Source organism: Neophocaena asiaeorientalis, unplaced genomic scaffold (assembly GCF_003031525.2).
Source record: "Neophocaena asiaeorientalis asiaeorientalis breed wild unplaced genomic scaffold, Neophocaena_asiaeorientalis_V1.1 scaffold40, whole genome shotgun sequence".
NCBI lineage: Eukaryota > Metazoa > Chordata > Mammalia > Artiodactyla > Phocoenidae > Neophocaena > Neophocaena asiaeorientalis.
The window spans coordinates 15,825,166-15,844,240 of NW_020185335.1; the positions used below are offsets into that span (position 1 = coordinate 15,825,166).

Below are 19,075 nucleotides of genomic sequence, written 5' to 3' on the forward strand. Positions count from 1 at the left end.
CCCGAGCCCCGGACCGCCGGAAAAGGCGGTACCGACGTGAGGCCACTTCCGGCAGCCCTGCCTCCCGACGCGCGGCGCGCTCCGCTCCTGGAGCCGAAGGGGCGGAGGTGGGGGGGACGGAACTCTCAAATAACCTCCTCCCGCAGTTGCCACGACAGTGTAAGTGCAACTACCGATGCCATCACTCCTTGTCGGTGACAGGGCAACCGCGTACGCCCCCGCCCCTTGCCCTCGTCGTGCAGTGCTGCCCTGCCCTCCTCAGTCCGCTCCTCCCTTCATCGCCCCGCCCCTCCTCCCTTTCCTCGCCACTCCCCTCCCGCTGTCAATCCGTCCAATCCCTGTTTCCTCACCCTCCTCGCCCCCATCACTCGCCCCGCCTCTCCCTCATCGCCCCGCCCCGCTGCCAGTGAGTCCAGCGGAGCCGAACGGCGGAGTCGAACTGAACGAGCGAGCACAGTCCAACCTAGCGGACGAGAGACTCCGGGCAGAGCAACACCTAGCCCTGCCTCTTGGCCCGGCTAACCGAGCGGGGCCGAGCGGGGCCGAGCGGGGCCGAAGCCTCCCCGCCTGGAGGGGGTGAGGCGGTCTCCGCGGCGGACGCCGCAGCTGCGCTGGGTGATGTTTCGCAAGACAGCTGTCCCTTCGGCGCCGACTCTGAGCTCACTGAGTAATTAGCGCTCAAGTCCTGCCGTCTGTCGGGCAGGCCTGGGTTTCAGTCGTGGTTTTGCCCTGTGCTCTTCGGATAATGGCTTCATCTGGTCTGGGCCTCAGCTTCCTCTTCGTTAAAACAGAACTAAGAGGGTTTAAGAGGGTTAAGTGTAGGAGTGCCGGGGCCCCCTCCTGGCAGGCGGTATGGGCGTTAATACGCGCTTTGCCTTCGTGTAATGCCTTTGCCCCCTCGAGAAGGACTTCACGCTTCTCTCATGTAGTCCTCCCCCGGGGCAGAGTGGGAGGTGGCATCATCTACACTTGCAGACCGGAGACCCCCGGAGAAGCAGAGCATGGACGTGCTCTTTCAGTTCTGGTCGCAGGAGGGTGATGTGAAGAGGAATGAAGTTTCCAGCTTAGTTTATGAAGTTCCATAGCTGTGGAGGCATTTATTTATTTACTCAAACTTTCTTTTTTATTATCATTTTTATTGGGGGGGTATTTTTTGAGGTATAATTGGCACATAACATGATATTGGTTTCAGGTGTACTAGGTAACAACCATCACCACTTGTACTTAGAAGTTGTTTTCCCTTCTAAGTTCTCTAAGATGAGAACTTTTAGGATCTGCTTTTAAGATCTCAGCAATTTTCAAATATACAACGCAGTATTATGCTGAAGTATCTGTAGTTACCGTACTGTGTAGCACATGCCAGGACTTATAACTGGAAGTCGGTACCTTCTGACCACTTCATGCCTTTCACTCACCACCCCACTCCCCTTCTCTGGCAACCACTAATATGTTTTCTGTAACTATTAGTTCAGGATTTTTTCTTTCTTTAGATTCCACGTATTAGTAAGATCACATGGTATTCATCTTCCTCCATCTGACTTACTTGGTGTAATGCCATTAAGGTCCATCCACGTTGTTGGAAATGGCAGAATTTTCTCACCTTTTCGTGGCTGAGTAAATATTCCATTGTGTATATGTACCACAGTTGCTTTAAACATTTACCCATTGGTGGACACTTTGGTTGTTCCCAGACCTTGGCAGTTATAAATAATGCTGCAGTGAGTATAGGGGTGCATATATCTTTTCAAGTTAGTGTTTTCATTTCCTTAGGATAAACACCCAGCACTGGAATTGCTGGACCGTGTAGTAGTTCTGTTTTTAATTTTTTGAGGAACCTCTATACTGTTTCCATAGTGGCTGCACCAATTTACATTCCGATCAGCAGTGCGCAAGGGTTCACTTTTCTCCACACCCTCGCCGACACTTGTTATTACTTGACTTTTTGGTGACGGCCATTCTGACAGGTGGGAGTGATATCTCATTGTGGTTTTAATTTGCATTTCTCTGATGACTAGTGATGTTGCGCACCTTTCCGTGCACCTGTTGGTTATCTGTGCCTTCTTTGGGAAGAGGTCTCTTCAGGTCCTCTGCTCATTTTTAAAATCAGATTATTTGTGCTCTTATTATAGTGTTGTATGAGTTCTTTACATATTTTGATTATTAACCTCTTATCAGATACATGATTGGCAAACTTTTTTTCCTATTCGGTAGGTTGCCTTTTCATTTTGTTGGTGGTTTCCTTTGCTGTGCAGAAGCTTTTTAGTTTGACATAGGTCCATTTGTTTATTTTTGCTTTTGTTGCCTTTGCTTTTGGTGTCAATCCAAAAAGTCATCTCCAAGACCCATGTCAAGGAGCTTACCTTTATGTTTTCTTCTATGAAGGAGTTTTATGCTTTCAGGTCTTTGAAATCTGTAATACATTTGAGTTTATCTTGAGTAAGGTATAAGGTGGTGGTCTAGTTTCATTCTTTTGCATATGGCTGTCCAGTTTTCCCAACACCATTTTTTTTAATTTTATTTTTTTATACAGCAGGTTCTTATTAGTTATCCATTTTATACATATTAGTGTATATATGTCAATCCCAATCTCCCAGTCCCAGCACCATTTATTGAAGAGACTGTCCTTTCCCCATTGTATGTTCTTGGCTCATTTGTTGTAAACTAATTGGCTCTGTACACATGAATTTATTTCTGGGCTCTCTATTCTGTTTTATTAGCTTACATGTGTATTTTTATGTTAACACTGTACTGTTTTGATTACTCTAGCTTTGTAGTATACTTTGAAGTCATGCCTCCGTGATCATGCCTCTATATAGTTTGAAATGTTGCCTCCAGCTTTGTTCTTGTTTCTCAGGATTGCTTTGGCTATTCATGGTTTTTTTTTTTTTTTGGGTTCCGTATAAATTTTAAGATTGTTGTATTTTTGTGAAAAATACCAGTGGGATTTTTTAATTTTTTTTTTTTATTTTTGCGGTACGTGGGCCTCTCACTGTTGCGGCCTCTCCCGTCGCGGAGCACAGGCTCCGGACGCGCAGGCCCAGCGGCCATGGCTCACGGGCCCAGCAGCTCCGCGGCATGCGGGATCCTCCCAGACCAGGGCACGAACCCGTGTCCCCCGCATCGTACCAGTGGGATTTTGATAGGGGTTGCTTTAAATTAGTAGATGGCTTTGGGGAGTGTAAACATTTTAGCAATATTAATTCTTCCAACCCACGAGCATGGACTGTCTTTATTTGTGTTTTCAGTTTCTTTCTTCAGTGTCTTATAGTTGTCAGTGTACAGGTCTTTCACCTCCTTGGTTAAATTTATTCCTAAGGATTTTATTCTTTTTGACACAATTATAAATCTGGTTGTTTTCTTAATTTTTAATAGTTTGTGAGTATTTAGAAGTCAGCCGATTTTTGTATACTGATTTTATATTCTGCAACTTCACTGACTTTGTTTATTCTAACAGTTTTCTTGGTGGGGTCTTACAGAGTTTTCTATATATAATATCATGTGCAAATAGAGGTTGTTTTACTTCTTTCTTTATGATTTGTGTGGTTTTTATTTTTCTTGTCTAATTGTTCTGGCCAGGACTTTCAATACTATGTTGAGTAAAAATGGTGAGAGTGGGCATCCTTGCTTTGTTCCTGGTCTTAGAGGAAAGCTTTTAGCTCTTCACCATTGAGTGTGATGTTAGCTCTGGGCTTGTCATATATGGCTTTTATTATGTTGTGGTACTTTCTGTCTGTACACAATTTATTGAGGTTTTTATTGTGAATGGATGTTGAATTTTGTGAAACATTTCTTCTGCATTTATCGAGATGATTGTATGATTTTTATTTTTTACTTTGTTAATGTGTGTCACGTGGATTGGTTTGGGGAGGTTGAGCCAGCCTTGCATCCCTGGAATAAATCCCAACTGATCATTGTGCATGATCTTTTATTTACTTATTTATTTATTTATTTTACTTACATATTTTTTGGTTGCATCGGGTCTTGGTTGTGGCACACGGGATCTTTCGTTGCGACGCGTGGGCTTCTCTCTAGTTGTGGCATGCAGGCTCCAGAGTGCGTGGATTCTGTAGTTGTGGCGCATGGGCTTCAGAGCGTGTGGGCTCTGTAGTTGTGGCGCCGGGCTCAGTAGTTGTGGTAAGCGGGCTTAGTTGCCCCGTGGCATGTGGGATCTTAGTTCCCCAACCAGGGATCGAACCCGTGTGCCCTGCATTGGAAGGTGGATTCTTAACCACTGGACCAGCAGGGAAGTCTCCACGATCTTTTTTTTTTTTTTTTTCCACGATCTTTTAAATTAATTGTTGAATTCAGTTTGCTGTTGTTTTGTTGAAGACTTTTACATCTACATTCATTAGGTATATTGGCCTGTAATTTTCTTTTCTTGTTGTGTCCTTGTCTGGTTTTAGTATCAGAGTAATACGGGCCTTGTTGGGCTTCCCTGGTGGCACAGAGGTTAAGAATCTGCCTGCCAAAGCAGGGGACACAGGTTTGAGCCCTGGTCCGGGAAGATCCCACAAGCTGCAGAGCAACTCAGCCCTTGTGCCACAACTACTGAGCCTGTGCTCTAGAGCCTGCAAGCCACAACTACTAAGGCCACGTGTCACAATTTCCGAAGCCCGTGTGCCTAGAGCCCGCGCACCGCAACGGAGAGCCGCCCCCGGCTCGCTGCAACTAGAGAAAGCCGCGCACAGCAACAAAGACCCAACAGAGCAAAAAAAAAAGTCTTGTTTTGGAGGCATTTAGAATTCTTTGAAAGGTTTTCTAGCCCGGAAGGCCCTCCACTGGCCATTCTCCCCAAAGGCTGTGTATTCGCCTGGGAGACTGGACCCAGAGGCCTGCCTTTGGCCCAGACCTGCGCCTGTGTTTAAGGGGCACGTCTGGGTAGGCCCTGCTCCAGGAGCTGGGAGGCTGGCGGAGTGTGGGCCTCGCCTCCCCTGGGAGCTATCTTGCATGCCTGACTTCATGTTTCCTGTGCTTGCCCAGGAACGGCCCGGGCCCTGGCCATGGGGCACTGTCGCCTCTGTCACGGGAAGTTCTCCTCCCGGAGTCTCCGCAGCATCTCTGGCAGGGCGCCTGGGGAGAGCTCAGAAAGACCGGCCCCTGGGGACCGTGTTTTTGTCCGGGACTTCCAGCGCCTCCTGGGGGTGGCCGTCCACCAGGACCCGGCTCTGTCCCAGTTTGTCTGCAAGAACTGCCACACCCAGTTCTACCAGTGCCACGGCCTCCTCACGTCTTTCCTGCAGAGAGTCAACGCCCCCCCCACGGGCCGCCGGAAGCCTTGTGCAAAGTAGGCGCCCTCCCTCGTTCGCTAGGGGCGTGCAGGAGACCCCACAAGCGGGCTGCGTGGGCACAGGGCGGCCCGGGTGGGAGCCTCCTCACGGGGAGCCCATCATGGCGGGTGAGGGAGATGTTCGTGAGCACCAGTGCGACGGGTGTGTGGGCAGGGGGGCCCGGTGGGCGGCCTCGGAGGAGAGGGCTCAGACTGCACGCGGAGCGGCCGGGCCCACTCCTGCTCTCAGTGGGCGGCGCTGCTCCTTTGCAGGTTCGGTGTGCAGCCTCGGACGGGGACGTGGGGTGGGCGGGGTGGGAGGTGAGTGTGCTCACCGGCCATGGGCTGGCGTCTCTGCCTCTCCTCAGTGGACCTGATCGCTTCGAGCCCCCAGGGCCTGCGTGGCTTGGTGGGGTGGGTGCACGGACACGCGGCCAGCTGCGGGGCCCTGCCCAGCCTCCAGAGGACCCTGTCCTCCGAGTACTGTGGCATCGTCCGGGCCGTGTGGGGCTGTGACCGAGGGCACGACTACACCATGGACGCCGACTCCAGCTGCGGGGCCCTCTTGCTGGACGGCACCTTGGGCGTCAGGCGGACGTGGGACAAGGATTTGGCCCCAGGGCTCCCCCGGCATCGGGGGTCCAGCCCCAGCGGGGCTGCCCCTCAGAGCTCCCAGGGCAGAGCGACCGCCGCCGGGGCCGAGACCGAGACGCTGCCCAGCACGGACACAGCCCGGCCTCCTTCAGATGGCGACCCGGTGGGGCCTGGGCCGGGCCCCCCGCCTCAGCCAAGCCTCCCCCAAAGCGGGGCCCCAGGTAGGAGGCGCCTCTGGGCTGTCTGACCAGGATTCCTAGTCCTGGGCCAGGCAGAGCCCTCGACAGGAAGCGTGTGTTGGGGCGGTGGCTGCAGTGTCGTGCGTGGAGGGGCCAGGGTAATGCCGGGGGCCGCCTCACGGCCATCTGACAGCAGAGAGGCCGAGGACCCTGTTCCAGCGCTTTCTGTGACGGCACACTCGTCTGCCCTCCAGGCTTCCTCTAAGCCTGCATGGGCCCAGGGCACAGAGGGTGGAAGAGGACGGGGGCCTCATGGGGCCCGATGGCGGTTGGTGTCTGAGGCTGTCCTGAGCCAGCTGCAGGTCTCTCCCTGGGCCTCAACCAGCGCCCAGTGGGACCAGTGTGGACAGGCTGCTCCGGGCGGCCCCTTCTTCGGGGCCCGATCCCACGGCACTGTGGGTTGGGCGCAGCTGTTCGCAGACGTCGTGTTCGGAGGGCCAGGCTGGCTTCCGGCCGCGTCCCTCGGCCTCCATGTGGGCGCCTGTTGCCGTGTGGGCACCAGGCTGCCCCGTGTGCTGGCCCTCCGCCACCGGACGGCTCAGAGTGAGGGCGACGCTGGTGCTGGAGGGGAGAGGCTTGTGCTGCACAGTTCTTAGAATTGCTTGCGTTTCTAAACTGTGTGCCTGCAGTACTCGGATAACAGTGATTTTTTAAATGTCCCAAAACATCCACAAAGTACAAGGCATCCCATCCCAAAGCGGCTGGATCCGAACCCCTGGGGAGGGGCTGGGCTTGCTGGTGTTGCTACTGTTGGCTGGACATGGGGGTGGCCCGGTGCTGGGGCCACCCCCATGTGCGGGATGGGTTGGGAGGTGAGTGACTTGGAGGCAGGGGGACCCCAGGCTCCCCATCGTCCTTGCGGGGAGCGCCCCTGGCTGTCTGGGGGTGACGGGTGACTGGAGTCTTGTTCTTTGTTTCTCAGGGCAGTTGGGTGAGAAGCAGGTTCCATCTCCAACCTCGGATGATCGGGTAAAAGACGAGTTCAGTGACCTTTCTGAGGGGTGAGAGAAGAGTGGGTTTACATAGCCTAAAATTCCTCCTTGGAAACCAAACTCCGCCATCCCAGGGGCCGGCAGCCTGGGTCTCGGCCGGCCTCCCCGCTTTCTCTGTTGGGAGGAGGGGAGCGGCGGGGGGTGCTTCTAGGCTTCCGTTCCTGATTGGGGGCTCCTGGGTCCCCGGGGCACCGCAGACCTGATGGAGCTGCAGGGGGCCTGGCCAGGGTGGTATGGAAGTTACTCTGCTCAGATGGTCCTCTGGCTTGGTCCTTTGCTGCTGCCGCTTGTCTCGCCCTCCAAGGCCTGAGTTTTGAGCCAACCCCAGACATTGCTAGAACAGAAGCCAGCCTCTGGCCCTCTATCATGATGTGTTGGTGACGTGGGGGTGGAGGCTCCCTACAGGAGGACAAACCTTCCTGGAAGGGGCACCTGTTTGCTCCTGGGGCCACCCCCCGGGCTCCAAGACCAAACCTTTCGGGATGGAGGCCGCACGCCAGCCAGCCTTCCCACCCTGCCCTGCGAGCTCTGGCTGGACTGCAGATGCACTTTTGTCCAAACAAGTAGAAGGACAGCGTGACTTTGGTGCCAGTGACGGATGACCCAGGTGCTGGAGGAACCCCACCGTGTGTGCCACAAACTCCCCCGGGGTCAGGAGGCCGTGGCTGTTCCGTAGCCACCAGCCAGCCTTGGGCCTTTCTCTGTGGGGAGTGTGACAGCTGGGCTCTGTCCGCTGCCCAGCAGAGCCTGTGTAGTGACTCACACTTCAGGGTAAAGGTTACAGACGTACAGATGTTTTTTTGGCCTTTGTGACCTTTGAGATGACTGACAGCTGACCTCTCATCTGGGCAGGTGCTCACAGTTATGGGGGTGAGGTGACATTCTAAAAGCCCACTTCCTGAGAAGCCCGCCTCTTGTGAGGGTCTTCTCCCCCTGCCTCGGGCCCCGGTAGAGAGGCTCTTTGGGAGATCGGGGTCCTGGTGTCATGATGAGAAGTGTGGCTTACACGGGATCGTCAGCTTGTGACCCTGGCTGGCGTGCCCTTGCTGTTAGGAGATGGGATTGGAGACTTGGGAATTTTAGGCCTTTTGAGGAGAGCTAAGACGTGCAGTGTGGGGATCCACAGGGTGCCTTTAGACAGGAAGTTTCACTGGCTCCGTCACCGGCCCCAGAGCTTTGCTAAAGGTTCTCTCTTCTCTCCTAGAGACTTCCTGAGTGAAGACGAAAATGATAAGAAGCAGAATACCCAGTCCTCAGACGAGTCCTTTGAGCCCTACCCAGAAAAGAAGTAAGGGGGACAGTGGTGCTGTAAGCTCGCGGGATGTGGGAGGTGTCCAGTGGGTGACCTGGAGACGTGCGTCTGTCCTGGGGGGCAGCGGGGACTGGACGGAAGCTCGCCGACCCCGTCTGCCTCGCTCAGCACGTGCTTTCTGCTTCTCTGATGGCCTGACCTCCCAAGCTCGGCACAGTGTGGCTTCTGGGTGACCCGGGAGGACCTGCCCAGTTCAGCGCAGGGACCTGGCCTGGCGTCACCCTGGGGGGCAGCAGCCAGCTGTGCGAGGAGCCCTGGGGATGTGACCCCGCCACCCACCCGCGTCTGCTGTCGGCCCCACTTTCCCGGCTCATCATCTGCTCTCAGGTCCGCCTCTGGCTCTGATTGCCACGCCACTTCCTCGCTGAGGCAGCCTGCCCCCTGCACGGCTTTGTGTCCTCTCTCCATTAGAACACGGGGTCATGGCAGAGAAGGCCGATTTTCACTTGTGTCACCCTGTGCCCAGGAACACCCCAAACACCTCCAGTTAGTAGATGCCCAGCCTGGGCCTCTGATGTGGAACAAAATCTCAGGAGCACCACACCATCAGCCGGGAAAGCACAAAACAAAACAGAGAAGCAAAAGCATGGCTTCCTTTTCTGCTTTAAGCTCCCGTGTGGGCGGTGTGGGTAGAGAGACAGGAGAGGAGGCGGCTCAGGAGATCCCAGTCAGCGTGTGGGGCTGGCTGAGTCACGAGCCCTCGAGCAGGCCTGAGTGGACACACGCTGCCTGGGGCCAAGGGGGGGCGTCAGGCGGGCTAGGTTGGGGAGACCACATCTGCTTCCATGGTGCCGCCCGGGGCTGCGGCAGGAGCCCCCGCTCCCCACCCTGAACTCCACAAACCCACCTCTTACGTCCTGCTGCCCAGCAGGCCTGGGGCCACTGGTGTGGGGACGGGGACACCTGCCGTGTCCCTGGGTTTCCAGGAGGCCCCTGGGAGGGCACACAGACACATGGTGTAGGACAGGACACACAAGGTATGTGTTCAGAGGCCTGTGGGAGGTGGGACTGGGCAGCAGTGGGCTGGCGGAAGCTCTGGGCTCAGCCCTGACGGCCACTTGGTGCCTCAGGTGCCATGATGTGAGTGCCGGCTGACGTCCTAGGATGGGGCTTCTGAGCAGCCGTGCCTGTCGGGGTCCGCAGCCAGGTGGCAGGGGCCAGGGCTCCAGCAGGAAGCGGGAGAGGAGGAGCCTGAGCGGCGATGGGAAGGAAGGGCGCCGGCAGCCCCGAGTTGGGCGCTGTGAGCACAGTCCTCCTGCGTCCACAGGGACCTCAACACCTTGTCCTTCAAGGACTCACCTGAGACACCTGTGGGCTCGCTGAAGCCTCCTGCTCTCAAGAAACCTGTAATCCTCTGCAAGCACTGGTTACTGTTCAGCTCTGACTGGGTGCCCAAGCCACACAGCAGAGGAGGAGGGTGGAGGCCAGGACCGTGGCCAGGCCGGAAGAGCAGTTATTAGACAAAGGGAGAAGCAGCCTGTACAGTTGTTGAGAAGGTTCTTGTTAATGCACTGTTTAAAGAGGAGGACAGCTGTTTATGTTTTTAATTTATTTATTTATTTTTGCTGTGTTGGGTCTTCGTTTCTGTGCGAGGGCTTTCTCTAGTTGTGGCAAGTGGGGACCACTCTTTGTCGCGGTGCGTGGGCCTCTCTCACTATCGCGGCCTCTCCCGCTGCGGAGTGCAGGCTCGGTAGTTGTGGCTCACGGGCCCAGCCGCTCCGTGGCACGCGGGATCCTCCCGGACCAGGGCTTGAACCCGTGTCCCCTGCATTAGCAGGTAGACTCTCAACCACTGCGCCTCCAGGGAAGCCCTGTTTATGTTTTCAATTGTGGTAAAATATACGTAAGAACATTTACTGTTTCCCCGTTTTTAAAAGTGTACAACTCGGTGGCATTGAAGTGCTTTCACAGTGTTGTGCGACTGTCACCACTATTTCCAGACTTTTACTATCCCAAGTAGAAACTCTGTCCCCATGAAGCGACGACCTCCCCTCTCCTCCCCACAGGCCCTGGCAACTCCTAATCTAGGTATCCATTCTGGGGACTTCATACAAGTGCAGTAACATGTTATGTGTCCTTTTGCTACGGGCTTCTTCCACTTAGAATAATGTTTTTGAAATTCATCCAGGTTGTGATGTGTCAGTTTGATTCCTTTCTATGACTTGAGTAATATTCTATTGTAAAGGGACTTCCCTGGCAGTCTCGTGGTTAAGACTGCACTCTTCCACTGCAGTGGGCATGGGTTTGATCCCTGGTCGGGGAACTAATATCCTGCATGTGGCACGGTGTGGTCAAAAAAAAAAAAAATTCTATCGTATGGATGGACCACGTTTTGTTGATCCATTCATCTGTCAGTTTTGGTTGTTTATACTTTTTTTGGCTATTGTGAATCGTGGTATAAAGGCTGTTGTAACAAGTATCTGTGTGAGACCCTGTTTTCAATTCTTTGGGTCATATGGTACTTTGAACTTTTTGGGGAACTGCCATACAGTTTTCTACAGCAGCTGCACATTCTACATTTCCTACTAACAGTGTACAGGGGTTCTGATTTCTACACATCCTCACCAATATCTGTTATTTTCTGGGTGTGTGTGTGTGTTTTAATAGTCATCCTAATGGGTGTGAAGTGGTACCTCGTCATTTTGATTGGCATTTCCCTAGTGATGAGTGATGTAGAGCATCTTTTCACGTGCTTGTATCTTCTTTGGAGAAATGTCTATTCAAGTCCTTTGCCCACTTTTTAATTGAGTTGTTTGCTTTTTTGCCATTGAGTTGTATATATTCTCCCTTTTTTCACTCTCTTCATAGTGCCCTTTGGTGCACAAAAAATTATTTTGAAGTCCAGTTTACCTGTTTTTACTTTTGTTGGCTGTGCTTTTGGTGTCATATTTAAGAGAAACCATTCCCAAATCTAAGGTCCTAGAGGATTTACCCCTAAGAATTTTAGTTTTAGATCTTTGATCCATTTGAGTTAATTTCTACGTAGGGTGTGAGGTAGGGATCCAGCTCCATTCTTTTGTATGTGGATATTTGGTTGTCCCAGCACCTTTTGTTGAAAAGACTGTCCTTTCCCCCGTGAGTGGTCTTGGCACCTTTGTCAAATCAGTTGATTGTACTTGCAAGGGTTTATTTCTGGCCGCTCAATTATTCAGTTGGTCTGTATGTCTGTCTTTTTGCCAGTACCACACAGTTTTGATTATTGTAGCTTTGTAGTAAATTTTGGAATCAGGAAGTTTGAACTCTCCAGCTTTGTTGTCTTTCAAAATTGTGTGGTTATTCAGTGTACCTTGAAACTCTATGTGAAAATTTGTTTTTTTGTTGTTGTTGTTTTTGTAAAAAACACCATTGGGATTTTGATAGGGATTGAACCTATAGATTGCTTTGGGGGATTACTTCCATCTTTACAATCCATGGGTATGAGATATCTACTTATTTAGGTCTTTAACTTCTTTCAGCAGCATTTTGCAGTTTTCAGTGTACAAGTCTTTCACCTTGGTTTATTCCTAAGTGTCTTATTCTTTTTGATGCTATTAAAAACTGAATTGTTTTCTTAATTTCCTTTTTGGACTGTTCATTTTTAGTGTATAGAGATAGAACTGGTTTTTGTGTGTTGATTTTCTACCCTGCAACGTTGCTGAATTTATTTTTCTGTGTGGGTTCTTTAGGGTTTTCTACATATAAGATCATGACATCGTGAAGAGGTAATTTTCTTTCCTTTCTAATTTAGATGCCTTTTCTTTTCTTTTTTTTTTGCCTACTTGCTGTGGCTAGGACTTCCAGTGTTCTGTTGAGAAGTGGTGAAAATGAGCATCTTTGTCTTGTTCTTGCTTGGTCATCACCGCCAACAGCACGTGAGGCCCACCGCCCCCTCTCTCTCTGTTCCTGATCTCAGAGGAAGAGCTTCCAGTCTTTGACCACCAAGCATGGTGTCAGCTGTGGGCTTGTTGCTATGGCCCTAGAAGTTTCCTTCTATTCCTGACAGATTTCCTTAAACTCCTGGATCTAGAAAGAAAAGTGTGCATGTATCTTTAAGTCTTTGAAGGACACCACAGGGCGGGGGGGAAGTTACTGTGTCTGGCCTGGTCCTCTGGGGCCTGCGAGACTGGCTGAAATGCATGACCCCACGTGTGGAGGACAAGGTCCCCGCTGCCCAGGGGCTGTGGAGTGGGGGACGGCAGTGGGCGCAGAGCTCTCTCCTGGCTGCCGTGAGTCTCCCAGCAGGTTCCAGAAGAGTGGATCCCGATCTTTTCTAGCTTAACGATAGTTTTGTTGAGGGACTGACCCCCGAGTCTCCCCTGCCCCACCTTTTTCCATGCTGTCTCCAAAATTATGGTGTTGATGTTTCAGACAGGGAGTGAAAGTTGTCATGAAGGCCCACTCCTGTGTCCCGAGGGGGCAGTGCAGCGCCTCCACCTCCCCGAAGAGCTGTTCTAGCTTTGGCAGCCAAGGGTCAATATGAGGGCCAGCCAGTCAGCACGGGGACTGAAGCAGGTTAGCCCTGGAGGCCCGAGGAGACCCACCTCCTGCAGTGCATATGCAAACAATCAGAAACATCACTGACTGGTGTCCTCTTTTTCCCCCAGGATCTCTGGTAAGAAGAGTGAAAGCAAAGAAGCCAAGAAGTCAGAAGAACCAAAAATTCGAAAGAAACCTGGGCCCAAGCCGGGCTGGAAGGGCAAGCCGCGCTGTGAGAGGTGAGGGGCCGGGGCCGCGCAGCCCGTCCGGGCCACGCAGCCCGTCGGGGCCGCAGCTCCACGTGTGCTCTGCATTGCAGGGAGGAGCTGCCCACCATCTACAAGTGTCCTCACCAGGGCTGCACGGCCGTGTACCGTGGGGCTGACGGCATGAAGGTGAGGGCCCCGGCCCGTGAGGACTGGGGGGAGGCTGGACAGGCCTGCAGTGCTGGGATCTGTTCCTCTGGGGAGAGGAGGGTGCCGAGCGGGGCCTGTGGGAGGGAGGCACGTGCTGTGACCAGGGGTGTCGGCCAGGCCGAGGCACTCAGGTCCCCGGTCCCTCCCGCAGAAGCACGTCAAGGAGCACCACGAGGAGGTCCGGGAGAGGCCCTGCCCGCACCCCGGCTGCAACAAGGTGTTCATGATCGACCGCTACCTGCAGCGCCACGTCAAGCTCATCCACACAGGTGCGTCCCCCCACCCACCCCCGTGGACAGGGCTGCCTCCTGGGAAACCGGCGCCAAAGAATCCTGGTACCTCTCTGTGGGTTTACTGTCGTGTTTTTTTAAATCACTACTTTAAGAAGATGACGTGTGCTTTTTGGATTACAAGTGACCCGCATCCGTTGTAGAAACTGGGGGAGGAAGCACAGTGAAGACAGTGCCCTAGTCATCACCGCCAACAGCACGTGAGGCCCACCGCCCCCTTCTCTCTCTGAACATGCGTTCATACCTTGGACTCTTACGTGCCTGGTGCGCATCGTCAGTGCTTCTGCACAGAAGGCAGCTCTCCCAAACCACACCCCCTTCTAGATAGATTTGTTACATCTGTGTCTATCCCTAAGAGAGAGTTTTTCTCGTTTTGAACTTTGTAAAAATGAGTTACTTCACTCAGAGTTGACCGTTTAATTGTTGGCGCACATTTACTTGTTGGTTCCACAGCGAAACAGTTTTCCTTGTGTTTTTTGCTCCAAGTGTTCTTGTCTGTGTCTCTAACAAACACAGTAATTCTCTTGGTTTGGGTCAAGCTGTCCTCAGTCTGGATGCCAGCGGTCGTGACCACAAGCGGTTTTTGTTTTTAACACAAAAGAGGCTAGATCGTGTGCTATGGGGACGGTTGCCCCTAGTGAGGGAGGAGCCTGCCTGGGAGGCTGGTTCGGGTACTGGTAGATGAGCAGTGGGACGTGCAGTGACGTGGGGCGGGAAGCGTGTGGCAGCTGCCCCACTGGCACGGCCTGCAGTGGAACCACTGGCGTGGGGCGTGACGGTTCAAGTTCTGTTCAAGAGCGTTAAGATTGCCTTTGCAGTGGGTACCCCGCAGAGGGCCCAGCGTGGTGGTGGGTCTTAGAGTAGCAGCAGCTGTCATCAGTCAGTCATCTATGAAACTTTGCTGCTTTGGCTTCCTCTAAAAATTTGTGCTCAAGGAAATCGGCCTAAAGGGCAAGAAAACAGGCTCCAGGTGAAAGGTACACAGTAGTTGGAGAGGAAGCTGCAGCCAGGTGACAATTTTCAGGCGACCCGGAGGGCTCTGTATCAGAGCTGTGTCACCTGTAAGGCACTTGGGCACCGAGGGGAGGGTGTCAGGGCCTGTGGTCACTGCCTCTCTGGTCCCCAGAGGTGCGGAACTATATCTGTGACGAGTGTGGGCAGACCTTCAAGCAGCGGAAGCACCTCCTGGTCCACCAGATGCGCCACTCAGGAGCCAAGCCCCTGCAGTAAGTGGGATGGGGGGTTGGGGGGGGGTTTCTCCCACCAGCGGTGCCCTGGCTCACCTGCCCCCGGCCCCCAGGTGCGAAGTCTGCGGGTTCCAGTGCCGACAGCGGGCATCCCTGAAGTACCACATGACCAAGCACAAGGCCGAGACGGAGCTGGACTTTGCCTGCGACCAGTGTGGCCGGCGGTTCGAGAAGGCTCACAACCTCAACGTGCACATGTCCATGGTGCACCCCCTGACGCAGACCCCGGACAAGGCCCCGGAGCCCCCGCCTGGGCCCGCAGCGGGGCAGGCCGTGAAGGCTGAGCCCACCTGAGGGCACGCCCGCCCCCGAGCTCAGTGGGCAGTGATGGGGGTTCAGGCCTGACGGCACAGCTCTGCACCCCGACGAGCCTCCACCCCGTGTGCTGGGTGGCAGGGGCTCAGCACACGGCTCACGGGGCCTCGTGGCTTCTGCTCCGGGACCAGCAGTTTCTTCTATAAACAGAGTGACTTGGGGCCAGAGACAGACTTCAAAGAAATGATTCCTCTTCCCCACTAATGCAGTCGAGGTTTGTAACCCACTTTGCAGGGCAACGGAGAGCTCCACGTTAACGCTTGTAATAAATTATTTACCGAGGAGTTGGGCCGTGCCCTGCACAGATCCTGTCAGAAGAGTCGGGGCTCCTGGTAGAGGTCAGGGTCCAGCACGGCCTGCTGCCTGCTGAGGAGGGCGGCACGCACTTCCGGGTCACAGTCCGCACTCGTGCCCAGCAGCTGCAAGAAAGCCCGTGTGCTGGGCCCGTGCTGCTGCCCATGGCCCCCAAACACCCAGGGCCCGGGGAGATGCCAAGTGCTGGACGCTGCGTGCTCACTTTCTCGAAGGCCTTCAGCACCCTCACAGTGAACAGTGATGGGGACTTAAAAAGACAGACAGCAAGGCGAGCATCTGGGCATTACCTCTGCCACGTCTGAGAAGCTCCTTTTCGGGCACCGAGGTATCGACTGCAGCAGAAAAAGACGAGCGTTTGTAATCAGGCTTACGGGGTCGCCCTGGAGATAAGACAGAGCCGCGGTCAGGGTGCCCACAGCTGCGTGCTGCGCCAGGAGGGGCTGCACGGGCCCCCAAGAGCTGGCCGCCCGGGTCCGTCTGGAGACAGGCCTGGCCCTGCACCTGCCTGGGCCTGGAGGTCCCCACCGTGGGCCAGAGTCCAAACCGCACCAGTCTCCCCAGCCACGAAGAGGCCCACGAGCTTCAGGTACATGTTAACAGCAACGTGCAGGAAGGCGTCTTCCTGGAGGAGGGCGTCCTCGTCAAAGTAGGACAGGAGGCTGAAAGCAGAGAGGGATGTCAGGTGACCCGGACCTCACTGCCCTCACTGAGGCCGGTGCAGGCAGCAGAGGGGCAGCCGTTCCCATCTCGAGGGAGCCCCGCCGCCCCTCCCCTGACCAGCAGGCCCCGGGGTTACCTGTAGAAGGCGAGTGGCAGCAGCCTGACCTGGTGGTCAGGGGCCAGGCGGAGGAGGGTGCGCCCCAGGCCGGGATCTGCAACACAGAGGGGCTCCGTCAGCAACGCAGGTGCCTCCCTGCAGGGTCAGGGTCTTCACGGGCGTCGTGTGCCTGTGACGCAGGGGTGACGTCCTCGTGCTGCAGAGTAGGGCTTGGGGGCCGGCGTCCCTGGGATCCTCGATACTCCACTAAATTATTTTGCTTAAATGAGTCTACATACTTACCAAGAACAGAAACTTGCAAAAATGAGTTTTCAAAGTGAGCCCCAAGGAGAGGCTCATGTTTAACCATCTGAAAGTTGCTTCTGAAGAGAAGGACTAAAGAGCGGGGCCGCAGTCTGACCCTGCCGCCCCCTGTGCTCCCAGCAGAGGGCTGGGAACCAGGACAGACACAGGCCGGCCAGTCGGTCTCCGGATTTCTCACCCGTCTCCGTCAACTGAAAGAGCGGCAGCCAGGAAACCCTCTTCCTCTGCAGACACCCCAGGACCTCGGCACAGACGTCCAGAGGCTTCAGGGAGCCAGCGGCCTGTTACCCACAGGAGGAGGAGGAGGAGAAGGACCCTAAGCTGACAAGTGCGCAAGGAAGAGGTGTCCACCTGGGGCCTCTGGACATAAGACACCAAGAGGCAGGCCAACGGCCTGGGGTTTTCTCTCCTGAGAAAGCCTTCGACACAAAGGTCCCAGGTGCGCCCACCCCCACCCCCACCACGAGACCCTAACTCAGGAGGTCTCGGGGGAGACGGGGAGACCCATGGTTTCAAGTGCCCTGGGGGGTCGTACCAGCTGCTTGCCGCCCTGCCCACGGCGGCAGAGGGTCTGACCTACCTGTGGGGTCAGATGTGAAGAGAGCAGGCCCATCAAGGAAAAAAAAAACAGGAAAACCAACAGCTGCAAATAAAAACAGGTCCACTGACAACATAAAACTACCTGTGCTCCGTTCCCTTAAAGTAATTCTAAATGGGGAAAGAACACATTCCTCGTTAACTGAACGATTTACAGGCCTAGGTTATAAATCTCTCTTAAGTGGATCTCCAGAGAAAGAAAATTTTCCATTCACTCTTAAAGAGAAAATTTAATGGGTTATAAACTATTACTGCTTGGGGACCTGTCTGCTGATCCCCCAGGCCAGAGTGTGTGGGGGTGACAGTGGCCTGGAGGCTCTGGAGCCACTAAAATCCTTCCAGCAAAAACAACCTGAAAACTTTTAAAAATAGACTCTCCCTGGTAGTTTCTTACTTCAAATTATAATCAAAAACTCACAGCTCAGCAACTGTTCTCAGGCAGGTGTGTACGGCCTGAGCTACTGCGGGACCCTGGCTTTCACAGAACCAGGGGTTCAGCTGGGGGAGACACAGGGGAGCACGCCACAGCTCTGGGTAGGGGGCCCTGGGGTGTCCCACAGCTCCCAGTGGGGCCACCAGCCTGCCATCCGAGCAGCCCTCTGTCCACCCTTGGTCTCTGCCAGCAGCTAACTGGGGTGCGGGTGCCTGGAGGCTATGAGACGGAAGGTCCCGCTGGACAGCTGACAGCCAGCCCTGACCCCCCACCCCGGGGTTGCGTTGATAAACAGGCCGAATAAAAGCACTTGAGAATGAAATGTAAAGTACCCTTTTTATCGACAAACCTGAGAACCTAAGTCTTACTAAACCTACAAACCCAGTAAGTTTTTGCTTCCAAATAAAGTTACAAGCACCCCAAACTCTTGTCTGTCCTTGAAAAGCACAGTGTGGTCAGAACCCTGAGAACCAGTGAGGCTGCTGGAAAAGGACACGCAGGGAAAGGATCTCACTCTTACCTCCTCTCCTTGGCTTTCCAGCTGCCCCAGCTCCCACCGGATGCTCTCCTTCCCGGCCCGTCGAATCACAAAGTGCAGGGCAGCCGCGCAGAGCCAGGCCGGGCCAGGTGGGGGGGGTGCCGCAAGGGGGGAGAGGACGCTGCCGCAGACGGAGGTGTGTGTCACCACAAGAGCCCCCCGCCCGTCACAGCCAGAACCCAAAGTGCACCCTGCCCCCCCCCGGCCTCCCAACCGGTCTCCACAGGCTGGCCCTTGGCTGTCAACATGCCCCTCTGCCCCGGACACAGGAAGCGGTATGCCTGGAGGGGGCGCCCAGTCCCAGCAGCCTCAGCTTTGCAAGGAGTCCTCCCCCCAGAGTCTGCACCCGCCTTCTACTCAGCCCCCACTCCGACTGCACTGTGGTGTTCACGGTTCTCCAGAAGGTTAGAACTGGGCCGAAAGTTAAAACTGGAATATAATGCAGCGATTTAAGAAAGTTCTCTGCTCTTTGCAGAATTAGACTCTGTGGGCAGACTTGGTTTCCTCGTTTTCTGAGATTTCGAGCATCCCTGACCCTTTGGGTGGGGGGGACACAGGTGCCTCGGATAAAAACGGGTCACAAAGGAAGATGTAGGGAGGCTGGATGGGGCCAGCAATCCCTGCTGTGACCTCCGAGGACAGCACCCCTCGGATGTGCGAGGAGACGGGCAGGTGGACCCCGGACGCCAGTCTGACGGTAACCTGTCCGCTCGGCTCTGCTTCGCCCTTCCACACGTGGGCCTCACAGAGCCTCCCCAGGGCCCCCTCCAGCTCCCGAGACACGATGCACGTAACCCAGAGTGGGTCCCGCTGCCCGCACTCACCTCCCGGCAAAGTGCCGGGCCTCCTGCAGCCTCCGCAGCTCTGCAGGCAGCGGGCTCTGGGAGCATCTCCTCCAGCGGCAGTGAAGCTCGGGCTCCAGGTGCGGCCACCACAGCTCATGGGAGAGAACGGGCACCGACAGGTCAGTTCCCCCCCACCCCCC

At 54.6% G+C, this 19,075-nt stretch overlaps 2 protein-coding genes across 2 annotated transcripts in view; one reads left to right on the forward strand and one right to left on the reverse strand.

Moving 5' to 3' along the window:
• The first annotated feature begins 68 nt into the window (after window positions 1-68).
• ZNF276 (zinc finger protein 276) lies at window positions 69-15,435 on the forward strand. Its single transcript, XM_024735635.1, is given in 10 exon segments — window positions 69-159; window positions 4,981-5,284; window positions 5,540-6,081; window positions 7,022-7,100; window positions 8,296-8,379; window positions 12,987-13,097; window positions 13,178-13,253; window positions 13,426-13,543; window positions 14,691-14,790; window positions 14,865-15,435. Coding segments are annotated over 9 exon segments (1,635 nt in total). The 5' UTR covers window positions 69-159; window positions 4,981-5,000; the 3' UTR covers window positions 15,106-15,435.
• The window catches only part of FANCA (FA complementation group A), a 50,827-nt gene continuing 45,718 nt past the window's right edge, over window positions 13,967-19,075 (reverse strand). The window contains 10 exon segments of the mRNA XM_024735626.1: window positions 13,967-14,508; window positions 15,405-15,578; window positions 15,581-15,697; window positions 15,699-15,821; window positions 15,947-16,100; window positions 16,238-16,313; window positions 16,701-16,803; window positions 17,103-17,165; window positions 18,073-18,211; window positions 18,915-19,027. Of these exon segments, the coding sequence (XP_024591394.1) occupies window positions 15,438-15,578; window positions 15,581-15,697; window positions 15,699-15,821; window positions 15,947-16,100; window positions 16,238-16,313; window positions 16,701-16,803; window positions 17,103-17,165; window positions 18,073-18,211; window positions 18,915-19,027 (1,029 nt within the window). The 3' untranslated portion in view covers window positions 13,967-14,508; window positions 15,405-15,437.